This window comes from Gopherus evgoodei, chromosome 5 (genome assembly GCF_007399415.2).
Source record: "Gopherus evgoodei ecotype Sinaloan lineage chromosome 5, rGopEvg1_v1.p, whole genome shotgun sequence".
NCBI lineage: Eukaryota > Metazoa > Chordata > Testudines > Testudinidae > Gopherus > Gopherus evgoodei.
Window position 1 is genome coordinate 110,521,488 of NC_044326.1, and position 16,994 is coordinate 110,538,481.

General features: G+C 42.7%; 1 protein-coding gene across 2 annotated transcripts in view; it reads right to left on the reverse strand.

Moving 5' to 3' along the window:
• Positions 1-2,605: 2,605 nt before the first annotated feature.
• Positions 2,606-16,994, reverse strand: part of MANBA (mannosidase beta) — a 53,715-nt gene continuing 39,326 nt past the window's right edge. Inside the window, exons 15-17 of one of the 2 annotated variants that reach the window (XM_030564458.1) lie at positions 7,766-7,908; positions 5,367-5,624; positions 2,606-3,202 (exon numbers count right to left, since the gene is read on the reverse strand). In XM_030564458.1, coding sequence (XP_030420318.1) covers positions 2,978-3,202; positions 5,367-5,624; positions 7,766-7,908 — 626 coding nt within the window. In that variant the 3' untranslated portion in view covers positions 2,606-2,977. The other variant, XM_030564460.1, reaches the window with a different exon arrangement.

Sequence of the window (16,994 nt, forward strand, 5' to 3'; positions counted from 1 at the left end):
TTGGGCAGGGGATTGGGGCATGGCCTTATCTCGGGCAGCTCTCAGACAGTGGTGCAATGGGGGTGCTAAGGCAGGCTTCCTGCCTGTCCTGGCACCATGGATCTTGCTGCGTCCTGGAAGCAGCCAGCAGCAGGTCTGGCTCCTAAGTGGAGGTGTGCAAGGGCTCCGCACAGCTCTCGCTGCAGGAACACCCCCCCCCCCCCAAAATCAGCTGGGAGTGCAGAGCTGGTGCTCGGGGTAGGGGCAGCGCACGGAGCCCTGTGACCCCCCTGCCTAGGAGCTGGACCTGCTGCTGGCTGCTTCCGGGGCGCAGCACAGTGTCAGAACAGGTAAGGACTAGCCTGGGCAGCACCGTCGATGGGACTTTTAACAGCCCGGTCAGTGGTGCTGACCAGTGCCTCTGCGACCCAGTGCCTTACACTCCACAACCCAGTACTGGGTCACGACCTGCAGTTTGAAAACCACTGCTTTAGGTCATAGTGGCTGCAAATGTCCTTTTGATCAGTGACTCTGTTACCATCTGGGCACTGTTTCCACTCTACTCCATACTGGGTTTGTAAGACAAAAATTTAGCAAGGCACTCTCAATTAAAATGTAAGAAGTTTGGGCATTCTGGTGCATACACAGTATTTTACAGTCATATAACAATGGCTGAAGCCTTTGGCACCATGTGTATTATTTTATTAAAATATAGTAGGAGCTCTTTCTGGGCAAAGTGTTATATTTTAGATTGAACTGGAGTGTAATTAAAACCCAGCACTATAACTACGGCAACATGATGAACAGAAAATGCTAAGTTGGCCAAGGTTGGTATTCTGGCAACAGGCAACTGTAGCATGTTATTTTAGCATTTCTAAACATGAATGCTGCTGCAGACAATGTGGGGGTGTTTTTCCTTGTACTTAAAACAATTTTAGGGATGGAAAAATAGTTGAAAATCACCTGACAATTTCAAACAGATTTAAGGTGCTGCTGTCATGATTTTTTTTTTAAATAGTGCTGATGTCACTGTTCCCATCTATAGCTGCTGAAAATCTCTGCTTTTCATGGAACAATGACTCCTCCGACTAGTTTGTTAAAGGCTTTTTTTTCCTTCGGATTATTTTCCAGAGTTGATCAATAGCCAAATGTGTAACATAAGATAGGCAATAGGTAAAAAAAGTGACATTTAAATAAAGACTGTAGTGAGCCGTAAGCTTAATGCATCCTTAACCAAATGGCATTTATTTTTAAATGAATTACAGGTCCGGACTGAAAACAACATTCATTAGAAGGATTATTTTAAACTTTTAAAAACACTAAAATATGCTCTTCAGATCATTTCAATTTGCAATATTATTTGTTTCCCCTGAATACTGTAGGAACATACGAGTTCTTTTGTAAAATACACACACATAAAACAAATGCCCTCCAGATTCACAGAGCACCGCAAAGATCCTCTCTCCATTCCAACTCTTCACAAAAGGCTCCTTTGATTTAAAAGACGTCTCAGAAAGTTTAGGTGCCCTTGTTAACTCAGCACTCTGCAGCAAAGTGCATTTCTCACTAGTGTGACGTTCTGGAGTCAGGCGGGGTGTTCCTTCAAGTCTATGATAAACACCAGAGGGCGCTGCAGTGCTGCATTCTGAACTTGTGGGGCGTGTTTGAGTGGGGCAGGGTAAAGGTACAAAATTGTGTATGAAGAACGGAATAGTGAAAAACCTTAGGAACGTCACATAAAACCATATTTAGATTCCTTGGGGAGATGAAGGACTGCTTTGCTATGGCCAAGGGTACTAGAAGTAGCTGAATTTTTTCAAATGACAAATTCTGTCATAAAAATAAAAAAATATTCTGTTCAGTTGCTGTCACAGTCTCATCTCATCCTCATTTTATATTTTTTGTGGCTTTGTCAACAATCTCCTCTTCTCCCTCACTCCCATGCTGTAGGTCACCGCATGGAGAGGAAAGAAGGCTCCCTGGGGTCAGGCACAGGTATATCGGTAGAGACACGCTGTCTGGCACAGGTGTATTGATAGGGGACAAGTAGCGGTCTGCACTGAGAAAAGGGATCGCACAGGCAACTTCTCCATTAGATCAAAGGAGACCCAGGGACTAACTGGGACTCTTGAGTCACTGTCTGGTCCCTGGTCTGCTCCCAGAGCAGCAGGGTTGTGCTGGTTCTTACTTGGGGCTTGTGACAAACCCAGGAGACATTAATTTGAAATGTATCGCCCTGTCCTGAGAGCCAGAGGATACAAACACAAATGTGAAAAATTAAGGCTAGAGAGATATTCTGGGCTCTAAAACTATCACAGATCCTACTTGCTTCACTTCCTGGTTACCATGCTGCACCAGAACCCCTTGGTATATAAATTTTCAGTTACCTGAGAAAGTAGCGCCACCCTCGACATATGATATATATTGTATGTGAATTTTGCTGTTGACATCTTTTCATCAAGCCAAGAGCTAGGAATGTACAAATGACAGTGTGAGCTACACATTCTGTGGTCAGTTTATCTGCTATATCTCTTAATCTTTGGTTACACTTAAGGCTAAGATTTAGTCACGGTATTTTTAATAAAAGTCATGGACAGGTCATGGGCAATAAACAAAAATTCACGGCTGTCACCTGTCCATGACTTTTACTATACTGCTAAATCTTGGGGCAGGGGGAGCATGTTACTGCTGGGGGGGCGCCTGCACGGGGTCGCTGCAGGCCCAAGAGGCTGGGTAAGGTACTGCTCCAGCAGTGGCCAGTGTTGTTGTCCCTGGGGTCACCTGAGCAGCTGACCCTGGAGCCAGCTGCTTGGGCAGCCCTGGGGTCAGCCACACTGGCCATCACAGAAGTCATGGAGGTCACGGAAAGTCATCGAATCCGTGCCTTCCACAACCTCTGTGACAAACACGGAGCCCTAGTTATACTCCTTTGAAGTTTTCCAGTTTCTATTCTGCTACCACTACAGGAAGCATTTCCTACAGAGGACATGAGATTTCCTCAGTAAATGTCCATCAGTGAAGTCAAGCTGAGTGATTTTTCGAGTTCCTCGATGCTGACGGGCTCCCACGGATAAAATACCACAACTTTTCTCTTTTCAGTCATGAGAAAGCCGTTGTCATTAAACCTCCCTTGTATATTCCCTACATCCAGCCAAACAAAAGGAGTGACTGCTGTGGTCTGCAGAACAAAAGCATACAGGTCACCTTGCTGAGAAATAGTGGCCTGAAAGAGGAAGAAAAATAAAATTAGTATTATTACAGAAGTTTGTTTAGTAAAAACAACTGCACCAATCACTGTAAAAGTTGTAGGCCAGTATAACAGAAGGTATTTTCAAAATACATTTGTTAAAATTATTTTTCTCCTCTACACCTCCTTTATGGAATGTTCTATATAATTTAATAGGGATACAGCCGATAAGATTCTATACAAAGCATCCCAGAAACCTACAGAACTTTACGGAGATGTATGGCCTTGCTACAGAATACTATAGACTAGTTTAAAAATTCTGTGGAATGTTATCACTATTTACTTTCCATAAAGACAGTTCCTCTAAAAATAATGGGATAAATTCTAGACTGACTTACACCCAGTGCAATTCCATCATAGTCACAAGGTGCTAGACAGATTTGTCCCAGTGGCAACACATTTCTCTCATAACCCATACATTCAAATATTAAGGTTGTTGTCCCTTCTTGCTATATCAGTAATAAAAATCTGGGGAAGTAAAAGATGAGTAAATCAGGACAATGCAGCAGGTCACCTACTGCTAGTGTAAGAAAGGAGGGTCTTTAAACTATATTTAGAGCTGATACCTAAGGCATGCTGAGAGATCTCAGAAACATGTTTAATGTTTTAGTGTAAAGTTTTCAGTAATAGCACTCTGCACAGTCTAAAAACACAACTAGAATATGTTTTCATGCAACATTTTTCTTTTACAGACATTTCTCTTCTGAACATTAATTGTATATTAAAAATCAGCAAGTTACATATTAAGTATGTACTATATAAAACTGCTTTTTTTTTTAAGTTTGTAAGAGAAACCATATGTTGTGGATTTTTTTGTTTTCAAAGTCGGATTTGCAGTATATGTTAAATAAGCTTTTGTAGTGAAACCTGTGCCTGAACAAAGATACAAAAAGTAGCATTTGTGTTAACAAAGATATTTAAAAACGAGATTATGATCAGAAAAAAGCCACCTTTTTATTCAACAGATCTTCTATGTACATATACTCTGAATCATATTCGCTCACTTTACTGACAAAATTAATGTTATGTTTTTCTCCTGCTAGCACTCCAGAGCCAACACAGCTATGGGAGAATGAGCAGAATTTGCATAATCAAGAGAATCATACACTAAAATCTAACTGCAGAGCTTTTATTATTGGCGACGCTGGCTAGAAAGAATCTGTCTTTTCAGATTCCAGATTGAGTCTCGAGTCCTGTGTAGAAAAAAACCAAGAAAATAGGTCAATTCTTTGCCTATGTACATTGGTGTAATGGAGTTACGCTGGCATAAGAGTGATGTAATAAGAGAATCAGATCCACTTCATTTATTTATTAACGGAACAAATCTGATCTGGAATCACAGAGACAACATAGTGTAAACCCATTTTTAGAGTGCCTTGTCAGTGGCTACTACGGAAGAGTTTTCAAGTAAGGAGGCCTGGAGAGCAGCAGCACCAGCAGTCAGGGGAACAGGGCAGCAAGGGAATCTGAGAATCTAAGGCAGCAGGCAGTTCTGGGGTCAAGAGCCAATAAAGTAAATAATTGTCCTTATCACTTATGCTGCTTTTCATGCAGACACGAGGACTGAAATGTTGTACAGATATTGGGAAGTAACTGTAAAGCCATTATGCAAATCAGAACTCCTCAGCTGGAGTACAGAATTTTGCATAATGCGGAAATAACCATACAAAGTTGCATGTCAGTCATGCCACAGCATCCCTGGGACAGCAGAGGCAATTCCATCGTAATACCATTACCAATAACTGGTATTTTGTGCGGCATTTACCATAGTATCAGCAGTTAACACTGGAAACGGATACTAATCACAAGCTGGAATGCTTGTCACAGTGCCACAAAAAAAGAGATGAAGGAGGAGACACTGCATCAAACAAGTGGGTTGTACTCTGATCGACTGAAATGCAGCCTTCATATAAAAGGGGAGGGGGGATAGTGATCTTTAGGCATTTTTTCAAAAACAACCAGTGAAGAAGAAAAAGAAAAATTCACTTTGAACTGCTTTGCAGAGCTTCAGAAAAGCTACTGCCAAATGAATGAATAGCAAAAGACATCACAATATAGACACCACTCCCAGCCCCTACAACTCCACAGCAGACAAGCCTGGCAGGACTAAAGAAAGTAACTCGGGATGGTTGGTGCTTACACTGAGCTTTGCTTTCTCCAATCCCACCGCATCCTTCAGCGAAGATAAGAAGTGATAGTTGCCAGGACCATGGAGCTCGCCTTTTCCCATAAGGTAAAAGGTGACAACACAGCTTTGCCTGGTACAGTTCCCACATCTTTTCAACAGGTCATTTATAGGCTCTTTGTAAATTGGGGCAGCACTCCCTGCCTTAAGGGTCACACCCTCTTTAGCAAGAGTGCACACTGGCTCCATAGAACTCCACCGGTGCAAAGTGACCTGTGAGAGACATTAACAGAGAACAGAGAAAACAATACCTCTACAAAAATATCCCACATCCCAGATTTTCCAGCTACTCATCGAATGAGACATTTTCCTGGAAGTACATGGCACATAGCTTCAAAGTGATTTCTACACCAGGAAAGAAGAGACAACACAAAGATTAAATAACGAATATAAGTGTCACCCATTTTATTATTTAAACTAGGCAACAATTTTGTCTCAAATAGCCTGAACATGTTGATCTTTATGACATGCTGCAAAGATCTTCTCCAGCTGATGCCAGGGGTGGCTGGATTGGGGTGTTTAGGGACTGGAATTGTTGGGGTAAGGGTTTATTTCCTCCTCTCCCTTTTCTGGTTCAGGAAATTGCTGGTTGTGCTTATTTAAAGTTGACCTGTATTACCTGAGACATGCTGAGGTGCCAAGAGCTTTCATACAGAGAATTTTAATATATTTGATCAACAAAAATGACAAGCAATGATGTTAAGGGGAATCCCTGGAATTGTGTTAACGCAATGAAATACAAATGAGATCCTCTGGGAAAGTGTATCAATAGGAATGGCCTCCTATACAAAAACTATGATCCATCTGGCTTATTTTTAGCATGAGGTAACTGCAAAAGAGAAGATGTGAAAGAATCCTAACCCTATACAATGCATGAAGGGGCACTCTACCATAAGAGGTGCCAGCAGCCGGAAATAGATCCTAAAGCTCCTCCTAATAGCTCTTTTTCACAAGTTTAAAATTTTCTTGAACTGCTAATCAAAAATCTACATTAGAAGTGAATACTAGACACATGCCTCTCTAACTTCACCAGAGCTTTGGAATTACAGACACAGGCTTAAACTCAGCCCAGAGATAAGCAACTCCACAAAGTGCAGTTCTGTTCTGAAAAGCGGCTTTGCAAGAATGGCACTGTTTTTCACGTTGATTATTTTTTTGCAGCTTACAAGAGTTTTTTGTTGTCATTTGTTTATTTTTACACCGCCACTCTTATAAACTGAAAGAGTCTGCAAGGTCTTGTGGACAGGGCAGTGGACTGAGAATCAGGAGACTCAAATTCTATTCCCAGTTCTGCCACTGACCGGCTGTTTGACCTGGGACAAGTCACTTCTCCATTTTGTGCCTGCTTACTTTCCCACCCTTTGTCTGTCTTGTCTATTTATGCTGTAGATGTTTCAACTCAGGAACTGTTTTTTGCAATGTATTTTTGTATAGTACTCAATACAATGGGGCCCTGATCTCATTTGGGGCCTGTAGGTGCTACTGTCATACAAATAATAAATAATAATAAACAAACCACCCATGGAATCTGAAAGTCAAACAGGGTTCTTTCTGGTCCATGCACAATATTGCCCTTATATACATGTGCATAATCCTACAACTTTCTGTGAGATCATTCAGATGTAGCTTGGGGCATAATTTTAAGATAATAGGGTTGCACAGGAGGCCTGCAATTGAAACTTGGTTATCAGTTCTGTTGATGCTTCACAAGCTACAAAATAATCCAGTGTATTTACTCAGAGCTGTAGTGGTTCAGGAAGGCTAACAGTAATAATAAATAATCATACAAAATAAAATAAACAAACAACGACTTTTTTCACTAGGGTCTGCAGATCTGAATGCATCCAGGGCCTGAATCTGTTGAGTTACAAGATGAATTTTTTAAAATTGTTTTGTATTTAAACTTAATTGCCTTTTACATCTGGATTATGTTTTTAGTGGAGCTATTATTATGTCTTTACCATTTAAAATTTAAGACTCAAGGTTCCTTCCAGCCCTATGTTTCTATAATCCTATGTACACTGTGGTAGCACCTACAGGTTAGAGCCCAACTGCGCTAAGCACTGTACAGAGATCTAGTTAGTGGTAATCTCTGCCCCCAAAGAACTCTCTGTCTAAAAAACAAGACAACAGAGGAGGATTAATTGCACCCATTTACACAAGGACTCAGTTTGGCCTACAACGACATTCCGAATAGGCTCTCATAGAAGCTTGAGCACTGGTGCAAGGGAGGGCTGATAGGGCTGGACATGGACTTACTGGATCACTGTTCCATAACCAAGCGCTTATTTATATTTTTCTATTCTTTTCCCTAGCAGGAGGTGATCTTTTGACAGACAAAAGGCGGCACTTACTTGGAGCGTCAACTCACAGTCTGAATGAAGATCCGACACACCATAGATGTACAGCACGCCGTCATCTTCATATCCCACAGGCAACAGTGGGGCAAAGAAATGCTGGGCAAAGTAATGGAGCATTTTCCACTTGCCCCCATACTCTGAGTATTAAAGAAAGCATGATTCAGACACAGTCTGAGATTGGCTGTGAACATGCAGGGCATGATCCCACCCCAGAGCATAGGTTATAATACTGCACTTCCTCTCCTCATTTCTGGTGGGCTTGGCCCACACTAGGGTCTGGGGGAGAGGAAGATAGAAGCTATGGTCCTGGCTTCTCCACACCTTTTCTTGCTCCCTTTGGGGGAGGATCTGCAATCTTAGGGGCACAGAGAGGAAGCAACTGTCCCTGGATCTTGTGTAGGGCAAACACAGAAAGACAGGAGGCACTTTATGCCTACTCTCTACCATTTCTATATACTCACACAAGAACTCAGGACAATTTGGCCTAACGTTTGGTGATCAAGAATTCAATTGTTTTACATAGATCGACAGTAGTAATAACTGGAACTGACGTGCTGCTCAAACCCTCCCCACCAAATTTACCAGAATAGCAAAGAAAACCAGAAAAAAAAATCAATCAATAATAAACTGGGCCATCTTGTGGTGTTCTGGGTTTACAAATCTCTCTGATTCATTTTGAAGTTCACAATACCAGTCTGAGTTCTACAAACCTTTGATTCGTGTAATTAACATTCCTCTCAGGGTAATTCAATTTAAAAAAAAAAAAGGCATGCATGCTGTATATAGGGATAAAAAAATCACCATTACAAAGGACTGGCACAGTGTGTACCATGTATATAGCATATACAGCTAGAAAAAAAATCTGCTGCCAGTTATGCTGTTGCAAATCCAGAGTAACCCATTGGCTTTAGTAGGGTTACTATAGATCTAGATCACTGTTAATGAGAGATTAATCTGGCCTGTGCTACAGTATCTCCTCACTTAACGTTGTAGTTATGTTCCTGAAAAATGCAACTTTAAGTGAAACTATGTTAAGTGAATCCAATTTTCCCGTAAGATTTAATGTAAATGTGGGGGGTAAGGTTCCAAGGAAATTTTTGGGGGGCACACAAAAGGCATTATATACTGTACAGTACTGTACTGTATTGTGGTGGGGAGGTGCCCCTGGCTTACCTCTGGGGCTCAGGGCTAGGGGTGCAGGGTCTGGGAGGGAGTTAGGGTATGGGAGAGTGCTCAGGATGGGGGTGCAGGAGGAGGCTTGGGGCTGGGACAGGCAGGAGGTGCAGAGCACTTACCTGGGGCAGCTCCTGTTTGGTGCAGGGGTATGCAGGTGGCTCTCTGCAGCACGGCACCTTCCCCATGGCCACGATTCTGGGAGCTCCCCCCCCCCCGCCCCTTAGCAGGTAGGGCCACCTGGAATGCAGGGGTTTTAGAGGCTGCAGGACCCTGGCCTGCAGCTGTAAAGCCCCTTTCGGAATGCAGCTCTGCAGCCGGAGGACTCAGGAGGAGCAGGGGCAACCGCGTAGCCAGCGACCGGAGAGAAGTGGCGCTTTCCCCTTCAAAGCCAGCTGGAGAGAAGCGGCTCTTTGACGGAGAAAGCACCGCTTCTCTCTGGCTGCTGGCTGTGCAGCTACACCCTGCTCCTCCTGAGTCCTCTGGCCCGTGCTCGCAGGGCTGCATTCTGAAAAGGGCTTTAGAGCTGCAGGCTAGGGTCCCAGGGCCCTGCAGCCCTTAAAGCCCCTGCGTTCTGAGTGGCCCTGCCTGCTAGGGCCAGGGTGGCAGCTTCCCCGCTCGCTCTCTCCCTCCCAGAAAGTCCTAAGTGCCGCCAAACAGGGGGAAGCGCTGGGAGGAAGGGAGGAGGAGGAGGCAGAGAGGAGGAACTTGTGCAATGCTCTCTTGTAAAGTCAGCCAAATGACATTATAAGGGAACACTGCACAACTTTAAGCGAGTATGTTCCCTAACGGAGCAGCGATGTAACTTCGAAACAACGTTAAGCGGGAGGACGTTAAGTGAGGAGTTACTGTATTTCATTTTTCATCAGAATCTCCCTCTTCCCATTCTCTGGGTCAGTTTTTGCAACTCCTCCTAAATGAAACATAAACCTGTAAGCCTGAGTCAGACTTTCAAACTCATGAATCCAAGCAGACTCAAAATTAGGTCCATCTGTAGAAGTTACTTCTATTGTTTGGGGTTTTTTAAATAAAATATTTGCACATACTGTATGTGCATGTTCCAGTTTACTATGCCAGTTTAGGGGAGCTGTACTTTATTACTTATTATGCTATCAAAAATTCAGCCATTCACAGATTAGAGAAACCATCAAATGTCGTCTCCTCACAAATACCACCAAAACTCTAGTATAAAGCTCAGCATGGTGGGTGAGCCAGTCACAGTGGAGTTTTCCAGCTATGATTCTTCCAGAAAAGTAGTCTTGTAAGAACACTCATTATGTAGCATTCTGAAAATGTGGATCTTTGTGTCGGCGTCTATCTTCTCCCTACTCCTTTCCCATCTAGGTCAATATTTTAATGTTAACATTTTAACTCTGTTCTTGCTCAGGCATATATCCTAGCCACTGGCATATCACTAAAAAGAGGCACCAACTTGTCCGCATAACCTGAAGATGAAAGAAAATTATACTCTGTTCAATTTTGGTTTGTGGCTTTTCATCTTATATAATATGAACATAGCTCATGATGTTGGAAGATTTGCAATAACCAAAAGCTTCTGCTTTGCTTTGGTGCTTGTTTAGAAGCACAACTTTGTACATTTCAGTATCCTGGGCACTATCCCTTAGACAGCCTTGGTTTCTAAGTTATGACATCAAAGCATGGCCAATGCAGGCTGACAGCACAGGGAAGAACTCCAGTTTTACCATAATGCTGTTGAGTTGCATGAAGGGGTGACATCTGAAAAGGGTTTCTGGAGGGTTGCTGAGCCTAGTTGCTATTCAGTACCAGACATTTCATAGAGCTTCTTCAAACATACAAGTCATCGGTAACTTTATTATAAGTTGTTTAGCTCAGATAGTGTCAGGGCTGACCAGAGAAGGGGGGGTGAGGACAAGTGGGGCAATTTGCCCCAGGCTCCACAGGGGCCCCCTGCCCAGCCCCACTCGACCCCGTCTCTGCCCCTCACCCGGAGTCTCAGCCCATCCAGCAGTGTCCCTGAACAGCGGTTCAGCCGCATGGCTCTGGCAGGGCCCCTGAGCTCCACCCTGCTCAGAGCCACATGGTAAGGGGGCAGGGCTGCAAGTTCCAGCAGGGTGTGAGCTCCCACTGCTCGGCCCAGAGTGACCAGACTCGTCCCCTTACAACGCGGCTCTGAGTTGGGAGGAGCTCAGGCCCGCCAGAGCCACACTGCAGCTGTCGAGGGAAGCTCCTGGATGCACTGAGGCTCTGGGTAAGGGGACAGGGCTGGGGATGGCTAAGGGGCAGGGTGTCCCAGGGACAGTCAGGGGACAGGGAGAGGGCAGAGGTTGGGGGTGGTGGTCAGGGGACAGTGAACGGAGGAGGTTGGATCGTGGGTGTTCCGGGGGTCTGTCAGGACTCAGCAGGGGGAGAGGGGGTGGATAGGGGTCGGGGCAGTCAGGGGACAGGGAGCAGGGGTGGGGTCCCAGGGTGGTGGGGGGGTGGGGTCTCTGGGGGACAGTGAGGGGACAAGGAGCAGGATGGGTCGGGGATTCTGAGGGGGGGCAGGCAGTCGGGGGCAGGAAGTGGGGGTCGGATACGGGACAGGGCCAGGCTGTTTGGGAGGCACAGTCTTCCCTACCCTAAAGCTCATTCAGCAGTTTGAGGCTTGCAGAAGAGCCAAGCTGTTAGCTTTTCCATTAGGGCTACCATCCCTTTCACTTCTCAAATGCCAAATTATAGTCTATATTTAATTTCAGTGCCATAGGGAGATTCATGTCAGGGGAGGGTAGCTTCATTTAAAATTAGCCACTGGGGGAGGGATCACATGAGAAGAGCAATATCCTTCCCAACCCTACCAAGGGAGACCCCCCTCCCCTGCATTCCCTGAGGCTTCAGAGGGGTTAATTCAGTGGTTCTCAAACTTTTATACTGGTGATCCCTTTCACATAGCAAACCTCTGAGCGTGACCCTCCCTTTATAAATTAAAAACACTTTTTTAGATATTTAACACTATTATAAATGCTGGAGGTAAAGCGGGGTTTGAGGTGGAGGCTGACAGCTTGCGACCCCCAGTAATAACCTCGTGACCCCCTGAGGGGTCCCGACCCCCAGCTTGAGAACCCCTGGGTTAATTAAATTTTAGCACCCTGTATCCATTCACATGCATGAGCTATTTTGAGCATTTCAGTTTTCACAACATAGGCTCATCACAGATTCTGGAACAAGCTCAAAAGCTCAGTTCATGGAGTATGTACATAAGCTATACTAAAGACAAACCCACAGTAACCGTCTCCAGTTTGTGAGGTACCCCATGGAGCCAGTCTCTAGGAAACAGATAAATGCATGGAGGTTAAGTCCATTAATGGCTATTAGCCAGAATGAGTAAGGAATGGTGTCCCTAGCCTCTGTTTGTCAGAGGGTGGAGATGGATGGCAGGAGAGAGATCATTTGATCATTACCAGTTACTGTTAACTCCCTCTGGGGCACTTGGCATTGGCCATTGTCGGTAGACAGGATACTGGGCTGGATGGACCTTTGGTTTGACCCAGTATGGGTCTTCTTATGTTCTAACCTAAATGAACCCAAAGTTATGGAGACAGATATGAGTCAAGGAAGACAGCAGAGTATCAGAAACCTGGAAAAATCTCTGATTGGATGGGCTCAGGCGTTTGGTCACAAGCTGAGGTGCTTCAAAAGTTTTGGATTTTTTTAAGCAGAATTTTTTTTATTGTTTCTTTAAACAATAAAACACAGCAAGCAGCAAATATCTGACCACACACTTCTGAAACCCCAAACCATATTCAGGTTTTGGCAAACTAATTTCAGCTTTTCAATTAAAAAAACCACAACAAATTTTGAAGGAAAGCACACATTGTCCATGATTTTTCTTCTGCTTTTTAAAAACCCCTAGTTTTCGATCCAGAAAAAGTTTTGACAGAAAATACTTGACCAACCCTTTTAATGAGCTTTAGTGCCTTTTAGCACTAGCTGATGCTGAGAACCAGTGATAACTTGTAAAGAAGTTTTCTCAAAACTGGGTTAGTGCTGAGATGCAGAAGGTTTATTTTTCCCAGGGCCGCCTGTGAGTGTGGAGCAAATGGGGCAATTTGCACCGAACCCTGCAGGTGCCCCCATGAGAATATAGTATTGTATAGAATTGCAATTTTTTTTTTATGGAAGGGACCCCCCGAAATTACTTTCCCCAGGCCCCCTGAATCCTCTGGGCGGCCCTGGACAGTGTGTTGGTGCACTTGTGTATAGTACACAAAGATAATCTCAGCTTCAAACAGTTTACAGTCTAAAATGGCAGACACACAGGAGGCCTTGGCAAAATTCAGAGATGGGGATAACTCTGTGGTTTGATTTAAATCACACATGCTTCTTGTGGGCCTTCAGAAAACCTGAATGAACAAGAGAAAATGGAGTCTTGGACTGGGAGTAGCTTGCCCAAAACAAAGCAAAATGTGTGGCAGCTTCTTGTCTCTAAAATGGAAGTCTAGATTTATAGACAGCAAAGAAAAATATATTGGCATTGTCTGGAAAAAGGGCACCCCTGCCTAGCCTTGGGCTTTTGAGTGGAAGGAGGTAGTGGAGTTCTCAAAACTGCCATGAGAATCTCAGGGAATTTGGCAGTCTCTGCAACAGGTGCCTTTAGTCATAGGTTTTGAGCAGAGTCTGCTGCAGTCTCAGACTAATTTCTGTGGCAAGGCCCATAATTTCCGTGGCACGCTAATTTAACAGATTGGAAATTCTGTAGCAACTTCATTTACATTCTGAAAATGTTGTCTTTTATTGGATTAAAATATGAAAATTAAGCACATCGAAGAGCATCCTCTGATATCAAATTTCATTTATTTTATGCTAAACCCACGTTTTCACTTTTCAACATGCCACAGATTTGTGAATTGACAACACAACTGCATCACAGAAATCATCTGGGGGAAAGCTGGTGGTTTTGACATCCAGGTGGTGTGTATACAGTGCTGTGGGAAGTACAAGATGGCTCACAACTGGGGGATAAAGCCCATTAACTGTATGTTTCTGCAAAACTGATCAGAAATGAACTTGCTAACAATGCTAACATTTAAACTCATCACTGGCTTTCACATCTCATTGACATTAATGGGAGAAGTTCACGCTTCCCAGCTATTGTTTCAGGTTCTCTGCAGACCCAAGCAGATACCAATACATCAGTTACACCTTCTCTGTGTTTTAAAGTGTTATTTTTCTCTGTAACAAAGGTCAAATAAATGTTTTTTAAATAATACAAGACAGCCGCTTACTTGTTGGGAGCACAGCTCCAGAGCAAAGGATGGCCTGTACAGTTAATTATGCAGCCGAAAAATCACAGAATATTTGGAGCCATTACTATGGCTGCTGCAACTGTGAAAGTGACTTTTGGAAGAATTGAGAGATGAGCTCTCTTCATGCTGGCTGCAAAGCAGACAGCTCAAGTGTTTAAGCCTGACTGTCTAGATCTACTTAATCAGGAGACAGATTTCTTGATGTAAAAATCACAGTGAGAAATTTTGGGAGGCAGCAGCCAGTGTGAAAATTTCTGCCTTTAACTATTCCTGTTGTAGGCATGGGTGACATGGTGCAAAAGCTATTTAAAACAAACTTAGGACTAGCTTTTCTGTATTTAAATGAACTGTTGATTAAATCTGAGTTCTCAAATCTCTTCCAAATTATGACATACAAAACAGGGACTGTACTTTATATCAAAACACCAGCGTTCAGAACAAGAGGTGATGACTCACTCTGGAATAAGACATCATGGCCCAGATCTTTCACTGTTCCCTGAAGCCTTTTCATCTAACAGCTAGAATAAGAGCAAATAGCTTTCTTCACTGTAACGGATTCTAAATTAATTGCTCAACGCCATTAAACACAACCTGAGAAACATGCTGCTAAGTTCTTTCCTCACATCCAATATCACAAATTTAAATTTTTTTTTTTTAAAGCTTGTGGTTTCAGCTCACTAGACACTAAGTTTTGGACCCACACCTCTAACCAATAAAACTCAGCAATCTGTGAAACTCCTGATAGCTGAATCAGATACCTTAAGGTGACATCTGTGCAGGAAGGTGGTGAAATTCCAGCTACAGCTTCGCATTCTTCACTGAAAACACACCACACAGATGCTAAAGCAATCAACATGGCACAAGTGGCTCCAAAACCATAATCAAACATTCAAAATCCAGTCACTGAGGAAATACATTGACTTCTGAAGGGAGGCAGAGACTCACATGCAGACAAGAGGGCTTCACTGTGTTTTCTTACTTTCCAGGTAAATGTTTTTAATATATAAACAAATATTTAATTCTCAATTCTCTCCCCATTTCAAGAAAGAACACACTTCCACTTCATATGGGAAATTATGTAAACCCCTCCAGGGCACTCCATTTATGAAAGAACAAATCTAAATAAAGAAGTATTCATCAATGATGCCACAGTGCAACCTAAAGAGATGCAGTGTGTGCTTTTGAAGTGCAAAGAAAATTAATTTATTTGAGGTTTTGCATAATTCCAACATTTGGATTTCAAAACTCCCTCTACTGCATCGCCTAATTAAATGAAAATTAAATTTTTCCTCAATCCACTGAGGGAATAAAATGAAACAAAGGGACAGCCGTATCTCTGCTGAGTTTCCTTTCTGAAAATTGACATTAACAAGACTATGACTAACTAAACTGTTTCTGACATTTACTGTGATGACGTTAGTTGTTCTGTACTTAAAAAAAAATCATGCTTATGTTCATCACATCAGATCATCTGTCAATGCATCTAGCTGTACACTGAGACATTTTCCTACGTTTTTTTCCTCCTCCTTTTTAAGGTACTTATTTTGTAAGAATTTGTTAATTATAGTGAAATCCAGATAAACAAACATTAAAACATTATGTTTCTACAGCATAAGTTCATGAAGTCCAGGAACCTCAGTGTTAAGGCTGGACATGAGGCCAAGATAAAGTAGCATGCTGTTTTAAGACAGTTTCACTACAGTTTTTTTCCTCTGGTTTTTCAGGTGGAAGTCTTCCACACAGGAAAGGAGAAGAGAAAAACTTTAGGAAGTAGGAAGATGTCACTGTAAAACCACTAAAATTGGCAGGTGGACCCAGGAGCAGGTGTAGAAAAAAAACTATGTTTACCTCCTTTTCATAAACTGACCATATTCCAACATTTAACTATTAACTTCTTCTCTGCAGCATGTATCAGTAAACTAAACAATAACAACAATAATAATAAATAAATAATTGAGGTTGAAATCATAGATAGGGCATTGGACTGGGATTCGGCAGACTTGGGTTCAATTCCCACCTCTACCACTAGCCTGCTGGATGACCTTGGGCAAGTCACTTTATCTCTAGTTTTCCCATCTGTAAAATGGGGATAATGATACTGCCCTCTTTTGTAAAATGCTTTGAAATGTAAAGATGATAAGCATCATATAACAACTAGCTACATGTATTATATATTTCCACAGAAGAGTGCTTCCACCTTAAAAAACCTCTAAATCTCAAAATATGCTCACCTAGATATGAGCAGTTATGGAATGCAGCCACTTCACTCAGACCATGCAGTTCTCCTTCACTTACTATTTATTACCCAAGCAAGTTACACATCTGGCTTATCCTGTAAACCAGTTTGCTGAGATGTATTAGTACAGGGGTTGGCAACCTTTCAGAAGTGGTATGCTGAGTCTTCATTTATTCACTCTAATTTAAGGTTTCACATGCCAGTAATAGATTTTAATGTTTTTAGAAGGTCTCTTTCTATATATCTATAATATATAACTAAACTATTCTTGTATGTAAAGTAAATAAGGTTTTTAAAATGTTTAAGAAGTTTCATTTAAAATTAAATTAAAATGCAGAACCCCCCCGACTGGTGGCCAGGACCTGGGCAGTGTGAGTGCCACTGAAAATCAGCTCGCTTGCCGCCTTAGGTGCCATAGGTTGCCTACCCCTGTATTAGTAGATGGTTAGAAATATGTTTGGTTCTTGTAAAGTTATCCAGGCAATAATGGTGAGCCTTATTTCTTGAACTGATATTTCTGATGAAAAAAGTTATAGATAATAAAAATAAA